The sequence below is a fragment of the Populus trichocarpa genome, chromosome 12, assembly GCF_000002775.5.
Source record: "Populus trichocarpa isolate Nisqually-1 chromosome 12, P.trichocarpa_v4.1, whole genome shotgun sequence".
Taxonomy (NCBI): Eukaryota; Viridiplantae; Streptophyta; class Magnoliopsida; order Malpighiales; family Salicaceae; genus Populus; species Populus trichocarpa.
In genome coordinates, this window is record NC_037296.2 from 3487913 (window position 1) to 3505565 (window position 17653).

At 35.8% G+C, this 17653-nt stretch overlaps 2 protein-coding genes across 4 annotated transcripts; both read left to right on the top strand.

The window, feature by feature from the left end:
* Positions 1 to 442: 442 nt before the first annotated feature.
* LOC7454021 (eukaryotic translation initiation factor 5B) lies at positions 443 to 9543 on the top strand. 3 transcript variants are annotated; one of them, XM_024582671.2, is made up of 13 exons: positions 443 to 625; positions 846 to 3008; positions 3105 to 3679; positions 3785 to 3892; positions 3975 to 4075; positions 4178 to 4268; positions 4355 to 4465; positions 4547 to 4612; positions 6042 to 6101; positions 6245 to 6802; positions 8250 to 8369; positions 8860 to 8979; positions 9074 to 9543. In XM_024582671.2, exons 2-13 carry the CDS (start codon positions 872 to 874, stop codon positions 9137 to 9139), a joined length of 4113 nt encoding a protein of 1370 aa, XP_024438439.1. In that variant the 5' UTR covers positions 443 to 625; positions 846 to 871; the 3' UTR covers positions 9140 to 9543. The 3 variants fall into 3 exon arrangements, with proteins under 3 accessions (XP_024438439.1, XP_024438441.1, XP_024438440.1); XM_024582673.2 differs by having other exon boundaries at positions 3117 to 3679; XM_024582672.2 differs by lacking the exon at positions 443 to 625 and having other exon boundaries at positions 828 to 3008.
* Positions 9544 to 11786: 2243 nt separating this feature from the next.
* Positions 11787 to 16821, top strand: LOC7454020 (DNA polymerase epsilon subunit B). Its single transcript, XM_024582213.2, has 13 exons — positions 11787 to 12025; positions 12109 to 12310; positions 12614 to 12767; positions 12860 to 12991; positions 13425 to 13502; positions 14448 to 14552; positions 14677 to 14757; positions 14860 to 14990; positions 15104 to 15198; positions 15282 to 15381; positions 15646 to 15760; positions 15869 to 15979; positions 16394 to 16821. Exons 1-13 carry the CDS (start codon positions 11863 to 11865, stop codon positions 16532 to 16534), a joined length of 1608 nt encoding a protein of 535 aa, XP_024437981.2. The 5' UTR covers positions 11787 to 11862; the 3' UTR covers positions 16535 to 16821.
* The last annotated feature ends 832 nt before the right edge of the window (positions 16822 to 17653 follow it).

Below are 17653 nucleotides of genomic sequence, written 5' to 3' on the forward strand. Positions count from 1 at the left end.
AAAAATAAGCTTACAACGCTGCATTTTGTACATTTGATAATTGTTTTGTATATATAAAAAATATGATTCATCATTTTAGTTATTTTTATTTGAAAAACTAGAGATAGAAAATTTTGAAGAACTTTTAAAATGTGTTTTTCAAACTCAATACCAATTTAAAAAACTAAGAAAAATGTTTCAATAAAAAAAATGATGTAGGAGAATTGTCATGATAAAAAAAACCCATCAAAATCATAATAAAATTCAAAAGAACATTAATTGAGTATTGTAAAGTGCAAGAGCGATTGGATGACATTTGGATGCAAAAACACCTTTACAAGATTAAAAAAAAAAAGTAACGAAAAAGGAAACTTAAAAACAGGTAATAGCCGAAGCAGCCCAGCCCATCCCAGCCAAGCCCATATTGAACCCTAGAAGGCTAGAAACTGTAACTTCATACACATCAAGTCCCCATTTTCTCCCTCTCTTCCCTGTCTCTGTTCAATAATCTTTCTTCCCTGCTCTTCTCATCTACTCTTCTACACTAAGTTACTAACAGTATAATAATTTCTAAATCATCTCATCTCATCTCTCAGTCTTTATAATCGCTCATTCAATCCGATTTTTATCAGCATCATCGTCTCAAGTAAGCCTTCAGTCTATCTCTAATCACAAATTTTTTCGTTAATTTAGATCTGATTACTTATCTATGCACGCAACGTACTTTCCTTCTGATTCATACCGAAACAAATATTTATTTATTTTTTTAATTGTTTTCCTGTTAATAATAATGTGATTTTTTTTACTTGTTCGGAATTTATGGTTTCATAAGAGGGGAATCGTGTTTTTTTTTCTTTCTATTTTAGAGGAAGGATAATTCGTGGAATTATCGATGGGTAGAAAGAAGCCAGCCGCGCGTGATGAGGAGAACGCTCCTGCGGGTGGTGGAGGGAAGTCGAAGAAGAAGGGGTTGATGATTGATGATGATGAGTATTCGGTTGGGACCGAGTTGTCCGAGGAGACACAGGTTCAGGAGGAGAAAGTTGTGATTACTGGGAAAAAGAAGGGTAAGAAGGGGAATCAGAAGGATTTTAAGGAAGAGAAGGGGGATGGTGAGGAGGAGGAAGTGCCGGAGGTTGTGTTTGCTGGGAAAAAGAAGTCGAAAGGGAAGAAGAGTGGTGCTGGTGGGAATGCTGGTTTTTCATCGTCCAATTTTGCCTTATTGGGAGGTGATGAGGATGATGATGGTAATGATGATGACGATGAGAGATCGGAATTGACTGGCGAGAAAGATAGCGAGGAGGAGGATGAGCCTGTGGCAAGTTTTAAAGGGAAGACAAAGGGTAAGGGGGATAAGGGGAGTGATGGTGGTAGTTTGTTTAGTGCATCGGCTTTTGATGCTATTGACGATGGTGAGATTGATGGAGAGGTAGTGGATAAAGAAGAGGATGATGATGACAATGACGTGCCTGTTATTGAATTTACAGGAAAGAAGAAGAAGTCGGCAAAGGGTGGTAAGAAGGATGCTGGGAGTGTGTTTTTGGCAGCGAGTTTCGATGGGTTAGATGAGAATGAGGATGACGAGAAGAAAGATGAGGATGAGGATTTTGGTGCGATTACTTTCTCTGGTAAGAAGAAGAAGTCTTCCAAGTCTAGCAAAAAGAGTGGTAGTAATAAATTTAGTGCGGCATTGCTTGATGATGAGAATGATGAAGAGACTTCTGTGTCTGAATCAGTGAAAACCAATGATGATGTGATTGGCGTTGAGGATGAAGATGAGTCGGTGGTTGCATTTACTGGTAAGAAGAAGAAGTCTTCTAAGAAGAAGGGGGCTAGTAATCATGTTTTTTCTGCATTGGGTGGAGAGGATGAGAGAGAAGTTGCTGAGATGGTTGAACCAGAAGAACCTAATATTGTCGAAGCTAATGATAGTAAGGTTACTAAGAGTGAAGCGGTGGCAGAGACTTCAAAGAATAAGAAGAAGAAGAAGGGTAAGAGTGGAAGGACTGCTCAAGAAGAGGATGATTTGGATAAGATTCTTGCGGAGCTAGGTGGGGGGGCATCTACTTTGAAACCTTCTGAATCACCTCCACAAGAGGAGAAACTTAATGTTCAGCCTGAACCAGTTGCAGTGCCAGATGCTCTGGTCGAGAAGGAGGGTGAAGAAGAAAAAGAAGAGTCTGCTGCTGCAAAGAAGAAGAAGAAGAAGAAAGAGAAGGAGAAAGAGAAGAAGGTAGCTGCTGCCGCTGCTGCAGCGGCAAAGGAAGAAAAGCTGGAAGAAGCAAAAGCTGAAACAAGTGAGCCAAAAAAGACAGATGCAAAGGGTAAAGCTGCTGAAAAGAAGCTTCCTAAGCATGTTAGAGAGATGCAAGAGGCACTTGCTAGGAGAAAAGAAATGGAGGAGAGAAAAGCAAAGGAGGAAGAGGAGAAGAGGAGGAAGGAAGAAGAGGAAAGACTAAGGCAAGAAGAACTTGAGAGGCAAGCAGAAGAGGCTAGGCGTAGGAAGAAGGAAAGGGAAAAGGAGAAACTCTTGAAGAAGAAACAGGAAGGCAAGCTTCTAACAGGGAAGCAGAAGGAAGAACAACGGCGGCTAGAGGCTATGCGGAATCAAATACTTGCTAATGCAGGCATCACTGTCCCTACTGCAGACAGAGATAATGCACCTACAAAACGGCCCAGGTACCAGACTAAGAAGTCAAAACCAGCTCACCATCAAGCAAATGGTATCAAGATAGAGGAACATGTAGAAGCTAAAGGAAAAGAGCAAGAGGAGCAGGAAGAAGTGCATGAGGTGGAAACCGTAGAATTAGAGAAGGCTGAACCAGTGGAGGAAGAGAAAACAGAAGTTGCTAGTGTACCTGAGGAGAATGGAATGGAGGAAGATGACGATGATGAGGAATGGGATGCAAAGAGCTGGGATGATGTAAATCTTAATGTTAAGGGTGCATTTGATGATGAGGAGGATTCTGAGCCTGAACCTGTCTTGAAGAAGGAAACAAAGAGTTCTGTTCCAGCTTCTCGCGGTGCAGGTTAGTTTTTGCTTGATTTTCATGTTGGACTATCAAGTTTATGGTATCTCTACCAGTTTCTTTTGTTTTGTTTCTTTCATTCTTACACTATTGCAGCCCCTCCTTCAGATGCCAAGCCTGCAATTGCAGTCAGAAAACCTGTTACATCACAGCCAATGGATTCTCGTGATGTTGAAAATAAGAAAATTCAGACTGAGGTTGAAGTTTCTGACAAAAACAGGAAGAAAGACGCTGCTGTGAAAAATAAAGGAGCAGTTTCAGATGCCATCCCTAAACAGGGTGAAGAGAACCTGCGCTCTCCAATTTGCTGTATTATGGGCCATGTTGATACTGGTAAAACCAAGCTGTTGGATTGTATTCGAGGCACCAATGTGCAAGAAGGTGAGGCTGGGGGTATCACGCAACAGATTGGTGCAACATACTTTCCTGCTGAGAACATACGGGAAAGAACAAAGGAATTGAAAGCTGATGCAAAACTAAATGTCCCTGGTCTGTTGGTTATTGATACCCCTGGCCATGAATCTTTTACTAATCTACGGTCACGCGGTTCAGGTTTATGTGACATTGCTATTCTGGTTGTTGACATAATGCATGGCTTGGAGCCGCAAACCATAGAATCACTCAATCTTTTGAGGATGAGGAATACAGAATTTATTGTTGCATTAAATAAGGTTAGTTTTTTTTCTTCCAATTTAATATAGAGATAATGCTACAATGTGTTAATTTTTCCTTTTATTGATGTTAGGTTTTGTTCCTTTATCATTTCAATGTTTCAGGTGGACAGACTCTATGCATGGAAAGCACAACGTAATGCACCTATTAGAAAGGCATTGAAGCAGCAATCAAAAGATGTGCAAAATGAATTTGACAGGAGGCTCATGGAGGTCATCTACTATTTTTACTTCCTTCAAAGAGTTTTATCAATTTGCTCCTTTTGTTAAAATTTTGCCTTCCACTGGATCCCAGGTCATAACTCAGTTCAAGGAGCAAGGATTAAATACTGAATTGTACTATAAAAACAAGGACATGGGAGAAACTTTTAATATCGTACCGACAAGTGCAATTAGGTAAGAACAAGATTTCCTCGCTCTCCCTCTCATAATTAAGTTGAGATTCGTTAACTTTTTGGGTCTTGCATTCTTTGTGCTAATGCTTTTCCTATATGTCAGTGGAGAAGGCATTCCTGATTTGTTACTGCTACTGATCCAATGGTCTCAGAAAACTATGATTGAGAAACTCACATTCAGAAATGAAGTGCAGGCATGTTCTCCTGTCTGCTGTGTCTTAACTGGTAGAATGCCTTAAGTTAATACAAATATCTGATTGTTGTTGGGTACCTTTGCCAGTGTACGGTATTGGAGGTTAAGGTTATTGAAGGCCATGGAACAACAATTGATGTTGTGTTGGTTAATGGTGTGCTCCATGAAGGCGATCAAATCGTGGTGTGCGGCTTACAGGCAAGCTCAGAACTTTGCTTTTCCTGAAGATTTGATGAAGTGCTAGTTTCTGAGTTATTGATGATTTATTTTTCTTTACAGGGTCCCATTGTTACCACAATTCGGGCTTTGCTGACACCCCACCCGATGAAGGAACTCCGAGTTAAGGTGTGGTTTTTTGTTTTTACCTCTGTTGTCCTTTTCTTTTTTTTCTCTACAGTTCTTATGTTGAATATGTGTGATCTGGGATTAATTTGTTGGGCTTAACGTATCATTGTGTTTGTCCCTGCATGTCAATAAATTTTCAATTTGCTATGTAATCAATTTTTTTGTCAAAATCATGTAATAGGTATCGATTATCTAATTCCCCACCATTAATATCTGACGTGGAAAATAAAAATGGAATGAAATTACACGTGTGAGATTTGTGGGCCCCCCATTTTACCAGACCAGACTGAAATTACAGGTTAAAATTAGTGGCGTGTAATTTCAGTGTGTTCCTATTTTCCATGTCAGATATTATCGAAAGTGAATTAGGACTGTTACCTATTAGATGATTCTGACAAAAATCAGTAACACATACCAAATTGAAAAATTGTCAACCCAAAGGTGGAGTTGAGAAATTTTGACAGACACATGGGTGAAAGATCAGCTAAGCCAATATATTTGTAAAAAATAAAAATTCCGCATGACTCGAGAATTGTTGACTAAAATTCTTCTTGTCATATTTGCTCTCTTAAGGCATATGAACTGTTACAATGTCATAGTGCTCTCTTTTCCTTTTCTCAATAGACTAAAGATGACCAACCCATGAAGGACATGTATATTACTAACCTGTGCAATAATTGCTGGAAATTAAGACCAAATGTCATTATGCTATGTTGCTTCGACTCTTCACTTTGCCTTATAGTACCCTTGTCCGACATGTTAGATGCATGTGTTCACACTGCATGCTTGCTAGTTCAACAAGCAAGTCAAATACTTGTCCCTTGGTCATAAAATAACTAGTTTATAGTGGTATTATGAACCAACTCTAGACTGGTGTCGTGACACCAATATTTAGATAGAAGATGATGAAAGATTTGTGCATGACTCGTAAAGTAGAACCCCAACTTGGAAATAACTGTTTGAACCCAGTATTAGTGAGGGCTTTACCTGGAAAACCGTATGAACTTTGCCCTAAGCAAGTAAAAGTGGATATCTGGTGAATAAAGGCACTAAGATCTCTTGGTGGCATCTCCTGTTCTATTGAGTCTGTACAAGACTTGTTGGAGACAATCATTTTGGAATGTATACTATAACTTAATTACCATGTTCTCTTTCAATATTCTTGTTTCCAGAAGGGTTGAGGGCTGTTTTTACTTCATTGCTCAAGTGCTTCAAAAAAATCAGAAATTATTTTAAGTTGCTATACTGAATTGTGGGGAATGGCTGGGATCCTTGTATCAAGCTTTGGGTTTATGTGATCAGATTTTAGTGCTGCAACCTCTCCTCTCAGATTCATTGTTTTATTTTATCTTACTTTTCTATGGAATAGTAGAAATCGATGGATTTGATACTAATGTAGTGGTTTTTTTTTTTTTTTTTCTATTTTCAGGGGACATATCTTCACCATAAAGAAATCAAGGCTGCACAGGGTATCAAGATCACTGGGCAGGTGATTGTAATTTGCTAATCATAGCAATAAAGACCAATTTACCTAGTACGCATGGATAGCACATGCCTATGTAGAGATCTTTAGATATGTATTAACTCCTGGTAGTAAATATCCTGGCTTTCTTGTGTTATTATTCCATGCAGGGCCTTGAACATGCTATTGCTGGAACTGGTTTATATGTGGTTGGGCGTGATGATGATGTGGAAGATGTCAAGGAATCCGCAATGGAAGACATGAAGTCAGTAATGAGTCGGATTGATAAAACTGGCGAGGGAGTTTACGTACAAGCATCTACCCTTGGGTCACTGGAAGCATTGCTGGAGTTCTTGAAGTCACCGGCAGTAAGCATTCCTGTTAGCGGTATAGGCATTGGCCCAGTACATAAAAAGGATGTCATGAAGTCCAGTGTAATGCTTGAGAAGAAAAAGGAGTATGCCACCATTTTGGCATTTGATGTTAAAGTGACACCTGAGGCTCGGGAACTTGCAGATGAACTAGGAGTAAAGATTTTCATCGCTGATATCATTTATCACCTATTTGATCAATTCAAGGCTTACATTCAGAATCTGAAGGAGGAAAAGAAGAGGGAAGCCGCTGATGAAGCTGTTTTCCCATGTGTTCTTGAGATAATACCAGAGTGCATTTTCAACAAGAAAGATCCTATCATCTTGGGGGTTGATGTTCTTGAGGGCATACTCAAGGTATTACTATATTCTAAGTTATTTTGTTTTGTTTCCACCTTTTCATCCTTGCATACATTGGTGAATTACGGTCTCTCTTATGCACGTCTCGGGCATAGTTATGGGGTGATGTCCTAGCTACAGTGTATAGGAGATCTAGCCTGGGGTTTTTATCAGATAAAGCAGGCTGCTTTAGAATCTTACCAGGGTGCTTTTTTTCTTTCATCTTTTTAATTTTTCTGTTTCACATGATGGTGCCCTATGAAATTGCACAGATGGGTTTCTTTTTCCTGGACAATGTTGCATGACTTTTGCTATAACCCTAAATCAAATGAAGGATCATCTATAGCATATATAATTGACAGGGTCCTGTGATTTGAGGATTAATCAATGGCACTGTACCGTGATTTTGGGTTTGGCACTAGATGAACTGCTGAGAGTTCATACCCTTTGGTATATCTGCAATTCGATTTGATCCTTTCAATGCCGCGCATCTTTGATAGCAATATGTGTTTATACTCGATCCATATAACATGCAATCATTTAATATGTAGATTTTGATTAGGAGGATATGATCAAGCTCTCTCATTCATTGACCGAGCTAATTAAGACTTGTATAGATGTAACTCTGTTGTCTGAATGTTTTAGTACAATTGTTTTTGTGGTTCATCATATCCTGGTAGCACATTGAACCAACTAGGATTCTGCAAGATCTATTGAATGTTCAAAGGTGGTGTGAGCTTTTTATTTTGGATTTTAGGCATGCAATAATTTTCAAAGATTAAAGTGCTGCTAGTAAGTTGCTGAAGTAGTGTGCATGGGCTTAGCTGCAAGATTTTTTGGGATGCTACTGTCTAAATCATGTGGACACACCTTATTTTTGACAACACTATAAAGTGATGCAGGTTGTATCTGTGCTTGGAAAATACTCGCTCTTTGTCTTGTGTACCTCTAGATCACAGTTTCTAGGGATTGATCATTTAACTATCCATAAATTCTTTTTAAAATTTTTAGTTCGTGAGCTGTTGAACTTTTTGGTTGGGTAGGCCTTTTTTATTCATTGTGATCTAGTTACCGTCCCATTTAAGCTATGGTGTAGAGCTCAATAAATGTAGTGAGACATTCTACTTGTAGCAATTTCCTTTTACTTTTCTTATTCTTTTTTGGCTACTGTCACTCTGTTTTAACCATCCTCTTACCTCAAATTCTCGATGTTTGTGCACTTGCTTGGCTCAAGTTACCAAGTATGATTGATTTGAGACTTTGTTGTTCGTGCAAAATGTATTGCCAAATTCACCGTGTTTTAGATATAAGTGGGGATGCTTTTCTGAGGTTTTGGGGGAAGTTTGTTATGCTTCCACGAATTTTGACTTGGGCTATAAATTTGGCTCTGTCAACATGCATGTTTTTAGTTCTTTTAGGATTACATGCTTTACTGTCCTCTGATACTATGTGCTCTTTTACACAGGTTGGGACACCACTTTGTGTTCCACAAAAAGAATACATTGACATTGGCCGAATTGCTTCCATTGAGTTCAACAAAAAATCAGTGGATTATGCAAAGAAAGGCCAGAAGGTGGCCATTAAGGTACGGTACATCATTGTTGATTGATTGGAATTACTAGTTGCTTCATAAATATCATAATGGACATTCTATGTTTTAGTTCTGTTAAATAATATTCAAGACATTCTTGTTACAACCAGTAATTATTTTACTTTTTACAACATCAACTCCAGAAATGAACAAGCTATAATTTCTCTAGTTGAATTGTAAAATCAAGTCATCTTGTTTGATGTAGTTTATAAATTACTCCTCGAGAACTCGAAAGGAAAATTTAAAGGGAAAAGGCTAAAGAATATATTCAGAACAAAGTATTGAAAGCCAGTGTCCACGTGGCAGGATCAGATAGATGAAACTAAGATTATCTCTGTTTCTACTCTCCCTCCCTCCCGCACCCTCACACCCACACGAGTGGGAGAGTTGTTGAGCTTAATAAACCAAATAAAAGTTGTTTTTCATTACCTTTTTGCACATTTTCGGAGATGGTCTTATTTGGTGCTCCTTTGTGACTTTGAAGATTGTGGGAACCAATGCGGAGGAGCAGCAAAAAATGCATGGCAGGCATTTTGACAACGAAGATCAACTAGTCAGCCACATTACAAGAAGGTCAATTGATATTCTTAAAGTTAATTACCGGGTAGGTCTTTTTCAATTCTGTTTTCAGCTATACCTTGTTCAATGCTATGCCTAATATTAATTATAATTGATAATCGTTTGTTTTCTATGCACAGGATGATCTGTCAATTGAAGATTGGAGGCTGGTTGTTAAATTGAAGACCCTTTTTAAGATACAGTAAGCATTAAAGTAGCATGATGACTCTGTTTATGATCGCAAATACTTTGAAGGGAAGCATCAAGGATGAGGACAGTCCTCATGTAAGATACAAAGGTTTTGTTGGGGGCATGAAGCTTTGATTTTAAAATCACACAGTTCCATCGCATGCGTAGATGAGATTTTGGTGGAAGTATCAAGTCTTTGCTTGCTATTGCTACAGATCGAAGTTCGTGTGTTGTCGAACGAGGAATAGTGTTTGTGTCTTCTCTGAGATGCGGCCTGTATGTTTAAATATAACATGCAATTTTGCCATGTTGCTGTCGGTTAATAAAAGGATCCGAATTTAGTTGATTCTGTGATCCTCCGTGTCTTGACATGTACACACACGAAGAGTCAAAAACTTGTGGGTTCTTTGGTATCGTTTTATATTTTCTGTTTTATGATTTTGTTTTCATTTTTTTTCCTAAGATATATAGATTTGTTTGTTTTCATTTTTATTTCAATAAAATAAAATAGTTTTTAAAACTAAAATAAAAAAGTGGTTTTCAAGATTGGTTTTACACTATTGAGCTTTGTTTTCTGGCCTGACCGGGATCGGGTTTGGGTATGGACACCGGGGGATCCGATTTCAGGCGAGAATTGTGATGAGACTGATCTAGAGTGCTCAAGAGTCGATTTGAGATTAGCTTCGAGGTGGATAAATTTCATGGTGTTGATCTAGAGTGCTTAAAAGTTGGTTTAGGATTGGGCTCGGAAATTTTAGAATGTTTTAGTGGTATTCTAGAAGTTATGGTATTATTCTATAGTTTGTCAACAACTCTTAAAAATTCACCAATTGAGTGTGTTTGTATTTTTGTTTAAGAAAATGGTTTTTTATTTTTTTTATTTTTATTCAATTTATTTTATGATCTTATATTGTTTTCACATAAGATAAGTCAAGAAGTCTAAAATAAATTTTAAAAAATAAAAAGAATATTATTTTAATATATTTTCAAATAAAAAATATTTTAAAAATTAAATATTATCACAATTTCAAATACCATTTTTATTTCACTCTCCTTTTGTCTTAATTATTATTCAAGAAAAATATTTTTTTATTTTTATATAAGTTTTTTATAATTTTATATTATTTTGATATGTTGATATTGAAAATAAATTTTAAAAAATAAAAAAAATTATTTTACATATTATTAATTAAAAATTACTTTTAAAAATTTATTATTATTATAATTTCAGCCAACCAAAACTCTACTTCTTCATAACTACCACCACCAAACCCGCTCCTCCACCTCGACAACTACCATAAGCCACCGCTCTAGCCAGTAGCCACCCTTCAATATTTATGGGTCTTGTATGCTTGTATAGAGGTACTGTTGAGTTGGTTTTTAAATATCAATATTAAATTCACAACACCAGTCTTGCTAGAGTAGATTATTTATACAAAAATTAAGTTTATGAAAAATTAACTTTTTATATCTTAATTAGATATTTATATCATAATAAAAATCAAAGAAGAAACACATCTCTATCTCTTTTATTGTCTTGTGGTAAAAGATTAAAATTAAAAAAAAAACCTAAAATCATAATAATAGACATTAACAAACAATTGATGTTTAGACATTATTAGTGTATTTTAAAAAAGTAAGAAAAATACGTGAATCGAATCATTGATCCGGCTAGGTTCAATAAACAAGTTTCATTTAATTATATGATAAAAAAACAATAAATAAACTAGATTAATTACAAAAAAGGTGGTTTTCATGACCTAGACGAGAAAGAATGCTTACCAAAATGAACAAAAAATTCAAAATTCAATTCTCAGACAAAACACATTGAATGATGAATTTATTTTTTAAAAAAAAACTAACAAAAATAAACAAAATTAATATGCCAGACTCGCAACTCGGGTCATGAAATCAGGATAACCTCATAAAAAATAAATTGAAAAAAAATACAATGCTTAGTTTCCAACAATTCAAATGTGAAAGGACAAAATAAAAAAAATCAATTAACAAAAAGAACAAAATAATACTAGCAAACCCGGATAAGTTTACCAAATCCCGCCAATCAGATTTCGTGAATAGAATAATCTAATAAAAAAATATATAAAAAATAACCTACGTTCATATATATTGTTTTAATTTTTTATATGAAATATTCAAACCCCAAATATAATTTTATTTATTTATTTTTTAAGATTGATATATAATCATGAATTGATTACTTATCCAAATCAATTTTTAAATTAAGTTTAATAACTATACCATCATCATTCCACATTGAACTTGTTCATGTACAAGATATTTCCTGATAAATCATTACATGTGGATTTTACATACAAAGCATAAGGAAAATTGAGAAAAAACAACAATGCAATAATGATCAATAAAAAGAAAAAAGAACCAAATACAATTTTTTTTACTATATTAAGGATATTCCATTAATTATTTTCTAGGATTTATAATTGAGAAAGAGACAAGAAAAAAACATAATCCTAAATGATTTTTTTAATAATTTTTTTAATTTTATTTTCCTTAAAATACTAAAAAAATAATTAATAATATACAAAATTTCTTCAGTTTCCCGCCTCCCAAACACACCAATTGATCAACTTTCCCGCCCAGAAGCCCCCCATCACACAAATAAATAAATACAACCCCGCCGCCGCAAAGTTAAAATTCCTTTTCCTCTCCTCTCCTCCTCTCCTCCCCTTCCCTTCCATCTACCTTGCTCCAGAAACAGAAAATGAGCAGCACAGTTCGAAAACTAATACAAAAGAAATTCAAAATAAGAGGCTACACTCTCAAAATCGACGCTCTCGATCAAATCCTCTCCTTCACCAACCGCTTTCTCGGCGCCGAAGACGAAGCTCTCGATCTCCTCCTCGATCACCTCCAATCCCAATCCCGTAATTAAAACCAAACCTCATCTTTCAATTCGCCTAATCACATTTGATTAGTTAATTGTTTTTTTAATTACTTTATTTTGCAGAGAAATTGGGAGTGAGATCTTCGATCCTTGATAAAGAACCAGTGAGTCGTGCTATAACTGCTTTATTGGAAGCTGATGATGCTGTTGATGAAGATTTCATAGCTAACGGTGCCGTTTCGAGTTCGACTTCTGCTATTCGTGTTATTGATGCTTTTTTGATACCTAAATTTCGCTATGATCCAATCAAAAAGCAGTTTCATGAGTACGTGATTTTTTTTTTTTTTTTATTTTCATTTTTGTTACTCTGTTTGTAATTTTGGTATTTTAGTTATTATTTTTATATTAATTAATTATATTTTATGCTCAGCTATAGATCCCATGGAATATATCAGTGGGTTCTCGTGCTTAATATTTTAGTTTCTTTTTTCTTGTTTGTTTTAAGTTTTTTAGGAATTGCATGCGCAATTTAATTAAAATGGGAATTGTTATTGATTTTGTTAACTATTGTTTTTTGGTATGATGGGGGGAATTTAGTGATTTTTTTCTTTTACTTCGGTATTTGTAGACATACAGGGGGGTTGCATATACATGGTGATGCTTCAGCAAAAGCTGCTCTTTATAAAGATAGGTTTTTGTTATTGTATCAACGAGTTTTACGCGATTCACATTTTTCCAAGCCTGCTTTTCATACTGAGATGTCGCATTATGGAAGTTGTGAGGTGGGCTCCTCGTCTCCATTTATCTTAAATGTCTGCTTGTGTACTTCTGAAGTTCTATAGCGATATATTTTTTTGTATTGTATGCGCTGCAGATAGCTCCAATTCAGTCTCTGGTGGGGCAAATGGGGAGAAGATGGGTGATGGGTGTGATATCTCAGTTGGAGGATGGACATTTTTACTTGGAAGATCTTACTGCTTCGGTGGAAATTGACTTGTCTAAAGCAATATCCTTTGGACTTATTTTTTTTTCCATAATGTTTTTTCCATAACTTGAAACTGAAATCCATCCTCATCCTGTCCTGTAAACTTGTTACTTGCCAGACATGCTTAAAGAGGAAATTGTATGCAATTGCTTTTAAATTTATTCTACATAGTTACATTGATATCGGCTTTTCTTGGATTCTTATCGTTCTTGGTCCAGGTGATTATTGTATTATCTAGCTGATCATATATGTGGGTTCTTGCTTTCTCATGAATGACTTGAAAAGCAATGAAAAGGTTAATTTATTCTGTAAAATGTCAGATACAACGGGAACATGTTATTTTTCCAGACTTGCTAGTTTATGCTTTATTTTTCCACTGGATCATATGAAGTTAGCTGCTATGGCAATGGCCACGTAAACTATATAAAGTGTTAATTTCCTTGACAAGTAATACAAAGTAACTACAGGATTTTTATCAGAGAACACAATAGTTGTTGCAGAAGGTGAGATGCTCGTGAATGGTATTTACCAGGTTAGTTTTATTTTTCCTCTTGTTGCATGCCTTAACCTGTCCTGGTTCTGTTATTTCCTTTCTCTGAAGATTTCTACATGCTTTAGTTTTTTTCCAACATTGGGATATTATCGTATGTTAAAATGCTCCCTCAATATATGTCATAGAAGGGCCTTTGCCAAAAGTTGATTGTTGCTTACATAACTGCTTTTGAAAAATTCTCCTATTTATTTTGACTTAAAAATATGCATCCTTGGCATTTTAACTTGAACTGTCTTTGGAAGCAATTGGATCAGCTACAAGTTGCATCTTCATGTGTGTATTGGCATTTGTACAATTTGCTGTTGGTGTCGATAGTTTATGCCATCTGAAAATTAATATTAGTCACCTACAACCCATCAATTTTCTTCTTGTACTTTCAAAGTTTGAACTCTTCAGCCATTGTTGGTTTGGTATAATTCCTACTAGGCCATAGGTTAGCATATTTGATTTTTAGGTTTCCTTTGTCGAGAATTGTAATGCTGAATCCATTGCTGCTAATTATATAGTTTGTGGATCCAGAGATGAGTATAATGTTCTGATGCATGCTATCCCTTTTAAAATGTAAACATGCTCTCACATTGTTCTCATGATAATGGAAATTGACCTTTTAGTATCATCAAGATAACCAAAAAAAGTAGAAGTTAATTATTAAGTGTGCTCTCTGTAAGTCAGAGTCAGGAGTATAAATCTCGTGCCCACAAACAATGATCCACCAATTTATTCAAAATAACTGAATTGTATAATCTCTGATAATTTGGATGCTTCTTTCCTTGGAAAATTGGTGGATCACCTGTGTTTGTCACTAGTTTTGACACAGTTTCTATGAAGTCTTTACTTGCGCAGATATTAAGTTCTGCATGGTCTAAAACTTGTTGATTGTCATTTTATTGTCTGTGATTAACTTTTCTCTCTACTGTGGTGAAGGTAATTACTTGTGGGTTTCCTCCATTAGAGGAAAGGGACAAGTCTCTCAAATCACTTGCGCAGCATGATTTCTTTGGTGGTGGTACATTAACAAAAGAGGAGACTGTATCCTTAATTAAGCTTGCACTCATTCAGATTACAGAAGAAATATTATTCATGGTTCTGAAATTTCTAGCAGTAGCTCTAAACTATGTTGCATTGATAGTGCTATTCCTATATACTTCAATAGCTCAGACTTGCAGAGTTGGAAAAGCGATCTCTAAATGACATGTTTGTCATACTCTCTGACATCTGGGTAGACAGTGAAGAGGTGATTCATAGTCTTTGAAATATGTACATTTGTCATGTTCATATATATGCGCATATGCTGTCCAGGGACTTGATCATAAAAATATTTTTGTCCTTAGAGAAGGCTATGGGAAAGCTGGAGACCGTTCTTGATGGTTTTGAGAGTCAAGAGGTGGTTCCTTCCTTATTTGTTTTCATGGGGAACTTCTGTTCTCACCCATGCAACCTTTCCTTTCACTCATTCTCAAGCCTTAGGTGAGTGATCTTTATACAAGAATAGTTATTTAGTTCTCATCAGCATTACTTTCTGAAGAAAAAAAATTCATGTTGTCTTGACTGATGAAACAAAACGCCACACAAACATGCAGATCACAGTTTGGTAAGCTAGGGCAAATGATTGGAGCCCATGAACGGCTAAAAGAGCATAGTCGGTTTATGTTTATTCCTGGTCCAGAGGACGCAGGTAGAAAAACGATGATAGCTTTAAATCTTTTGATGTATAGTGTTACATAACATGAGAATGATCAGCATTTTGACTTGTTTCAGGCCCGTCCACGGTTCTACCGAGATGTCCTTTACCAAAGTATTTAACTGAAGAGCTTCAGAAGCACATTCCTAATGCCATATTTGCAAGCAATCCATGCAGGTTACTCTTTCTTGCCATTGTATGATTAAAAACTGGTAAAGATATACTAGCTATGTCCATAGCACATCCTCCAAGATCCACCTTGGTTGATTTTCAATTTTTTTTTTACCTTGAAATTTCAGCACCATTTAACTTTAAAAGCGTTAGGGACTTCTTTTGAGCACACTTGAAATCTTGATATTTATGGTGCATAATGTGCCGTTCCTATAGCTGCTGAGGAGTGCTTAATGTTTTAATACCACTGTGCTTTTCATTTAACTGCAGAGTCAAGTTCTATACCCAAGAAATTGTATTCTTTCGTCATGATCTGCTGTATAGAATGCGTCGTTCATGCCTGATGCCTCCTTCTACTGAAGAGACTGATGATCCTTTTGAGCATGTACTTTATTTCTCACCTCTCAACCTTGTCTTTTTCAAACACTAAACTGATATTATGTCTTGAGAACCTTCATCAATGAAACTAATAAGGTTTTACTTTGTTATGCAGCTTGTTGCTACCATAACCCATCAAAGTCATCTATGCCCACTGCCTCTTATTGTTCAACCAATTATTTGGAATTATGATCATTGTCTACATCTTTATCCATCTCCACATACGGTATGCTCATGTCTTTTTATTTTTTCTTTGTTGCTGCCCTTTACCATTCTCTCGCCTTGTATTGTACATTAGGAAATGCCATAATATTCCCCTCTTTTGACCTTGCATGTAGTATGGAGCAATGCTTGCTTCAATACATAACATCGTGGCACTAAAGAGATCTGAGAATTTTGATTGATCTATTTGGTTGAAAATTTGACGACTTTAAATTCTGGAAAATCTTGAATTTGACTACTTTAAGCTGAGTTTTCGGAGAAAAATTATTTGGCTTAATCAGTGGAAGGGCTTTTATTTACTGTATACATATTTGGAGACAAGCTAAAGCAATTACCTGTCAATTTTAAACCAAAAAACAGTCCTTGGACCTTCGACAGCAAGAATTTGATTTGACATTTATTTCATTCTCATGTACAGATAGTTTTAGGCGACAGAAGTGAGCAGAAGGCATTCAAATACACAGGAATCACTTGTTTCAACCCTGGATCCTTCTCAAATGACAGCACTTTTGTAGCATATCGTCCTTGCACCCAGGAAGTCGAGTTGTCAGCCTTGTGAGTATCAAATGATGTTCTTTAGCAGATGAATATGTTCCAAAATATGAAGTCGGCAAAACCACTTCATGTCATTGTCACTTCAGATTGGTCAATATTGAAGTTCATACCTTATAAGTGCTAATTTGTCCCATCAGTCACCTGTAGAGTATTCTAGGCAGCTGATAGCGTGTTTTAATTATATCGCTTTGTTTATCTGGTGTAAACTATTTGTGAGTACAAACTCTCCTAGTCAAAATGCATTAATTTTTCTTGTTACCAAGAATTAATGTGGCTCTAACCACTTCAACATGTTCCCCGCTAGCTTAGCGTTAAGATTACCACGTCATGGCATTCTTTTGGAGTTTATAATTGTTTTTTACAGCTCTATCTCAGTGCTCTCTGTGACTCTTCTTTCTCTACTGTCGATCAGTATTCTAAGATCTTGTTCAGTTTCGTAATGTGTTGCAAAAGGTCATGATTTGAAATAACCCCACATTGCTTCCACCTTTGGTTGTTGGATTTTCTGTTAATGGGCATTTTATTAGTTTCTTCAAGTATAAACCTGTGGTCCTTGGCCTAAATTAGATGACCCCAAGCATGATGAGTTAGCACAAGTTCAACTAATGCCTTTTTCCCCCCTTCAGAATTTTAAGCCTCGGCGGGGCTTGCAAGCCTTGCATGATTTGTTCTATAATTTAATCTGAATTTTTTCATGATAATTTAATCCGAATATAAAAAGAATTATGTTTTTTTTTTAATTTTAATTCAATATAGTATATATATCGATAGTGGCATAATACACATTATTTATAATTTTATATATATTATTATTATTTTTATTTTTTGTTGAATGATAAATAATAGCTGGAAAATAGATATTTATATGGATTCCTTGAAACCAGATCAATAATAATGTATATCTAAATTTATTTTCTGATGAGTAAGATATGAAGAGCTGAGATTTGACTATGTGCTTCTTTTCAAGATTCAAGTTGACTCTTACTTGCTAGGTGCAAACAATTTCATAGGGTCATTGGACTTTTTTGATAAAGTTCATGAATTAATTGCGGTGCACTTATAGAAAATTCCTTGTCGAGGGCTCGTGTATTTCTAGGATTAGTTGGGTTGTAACCGGTATACC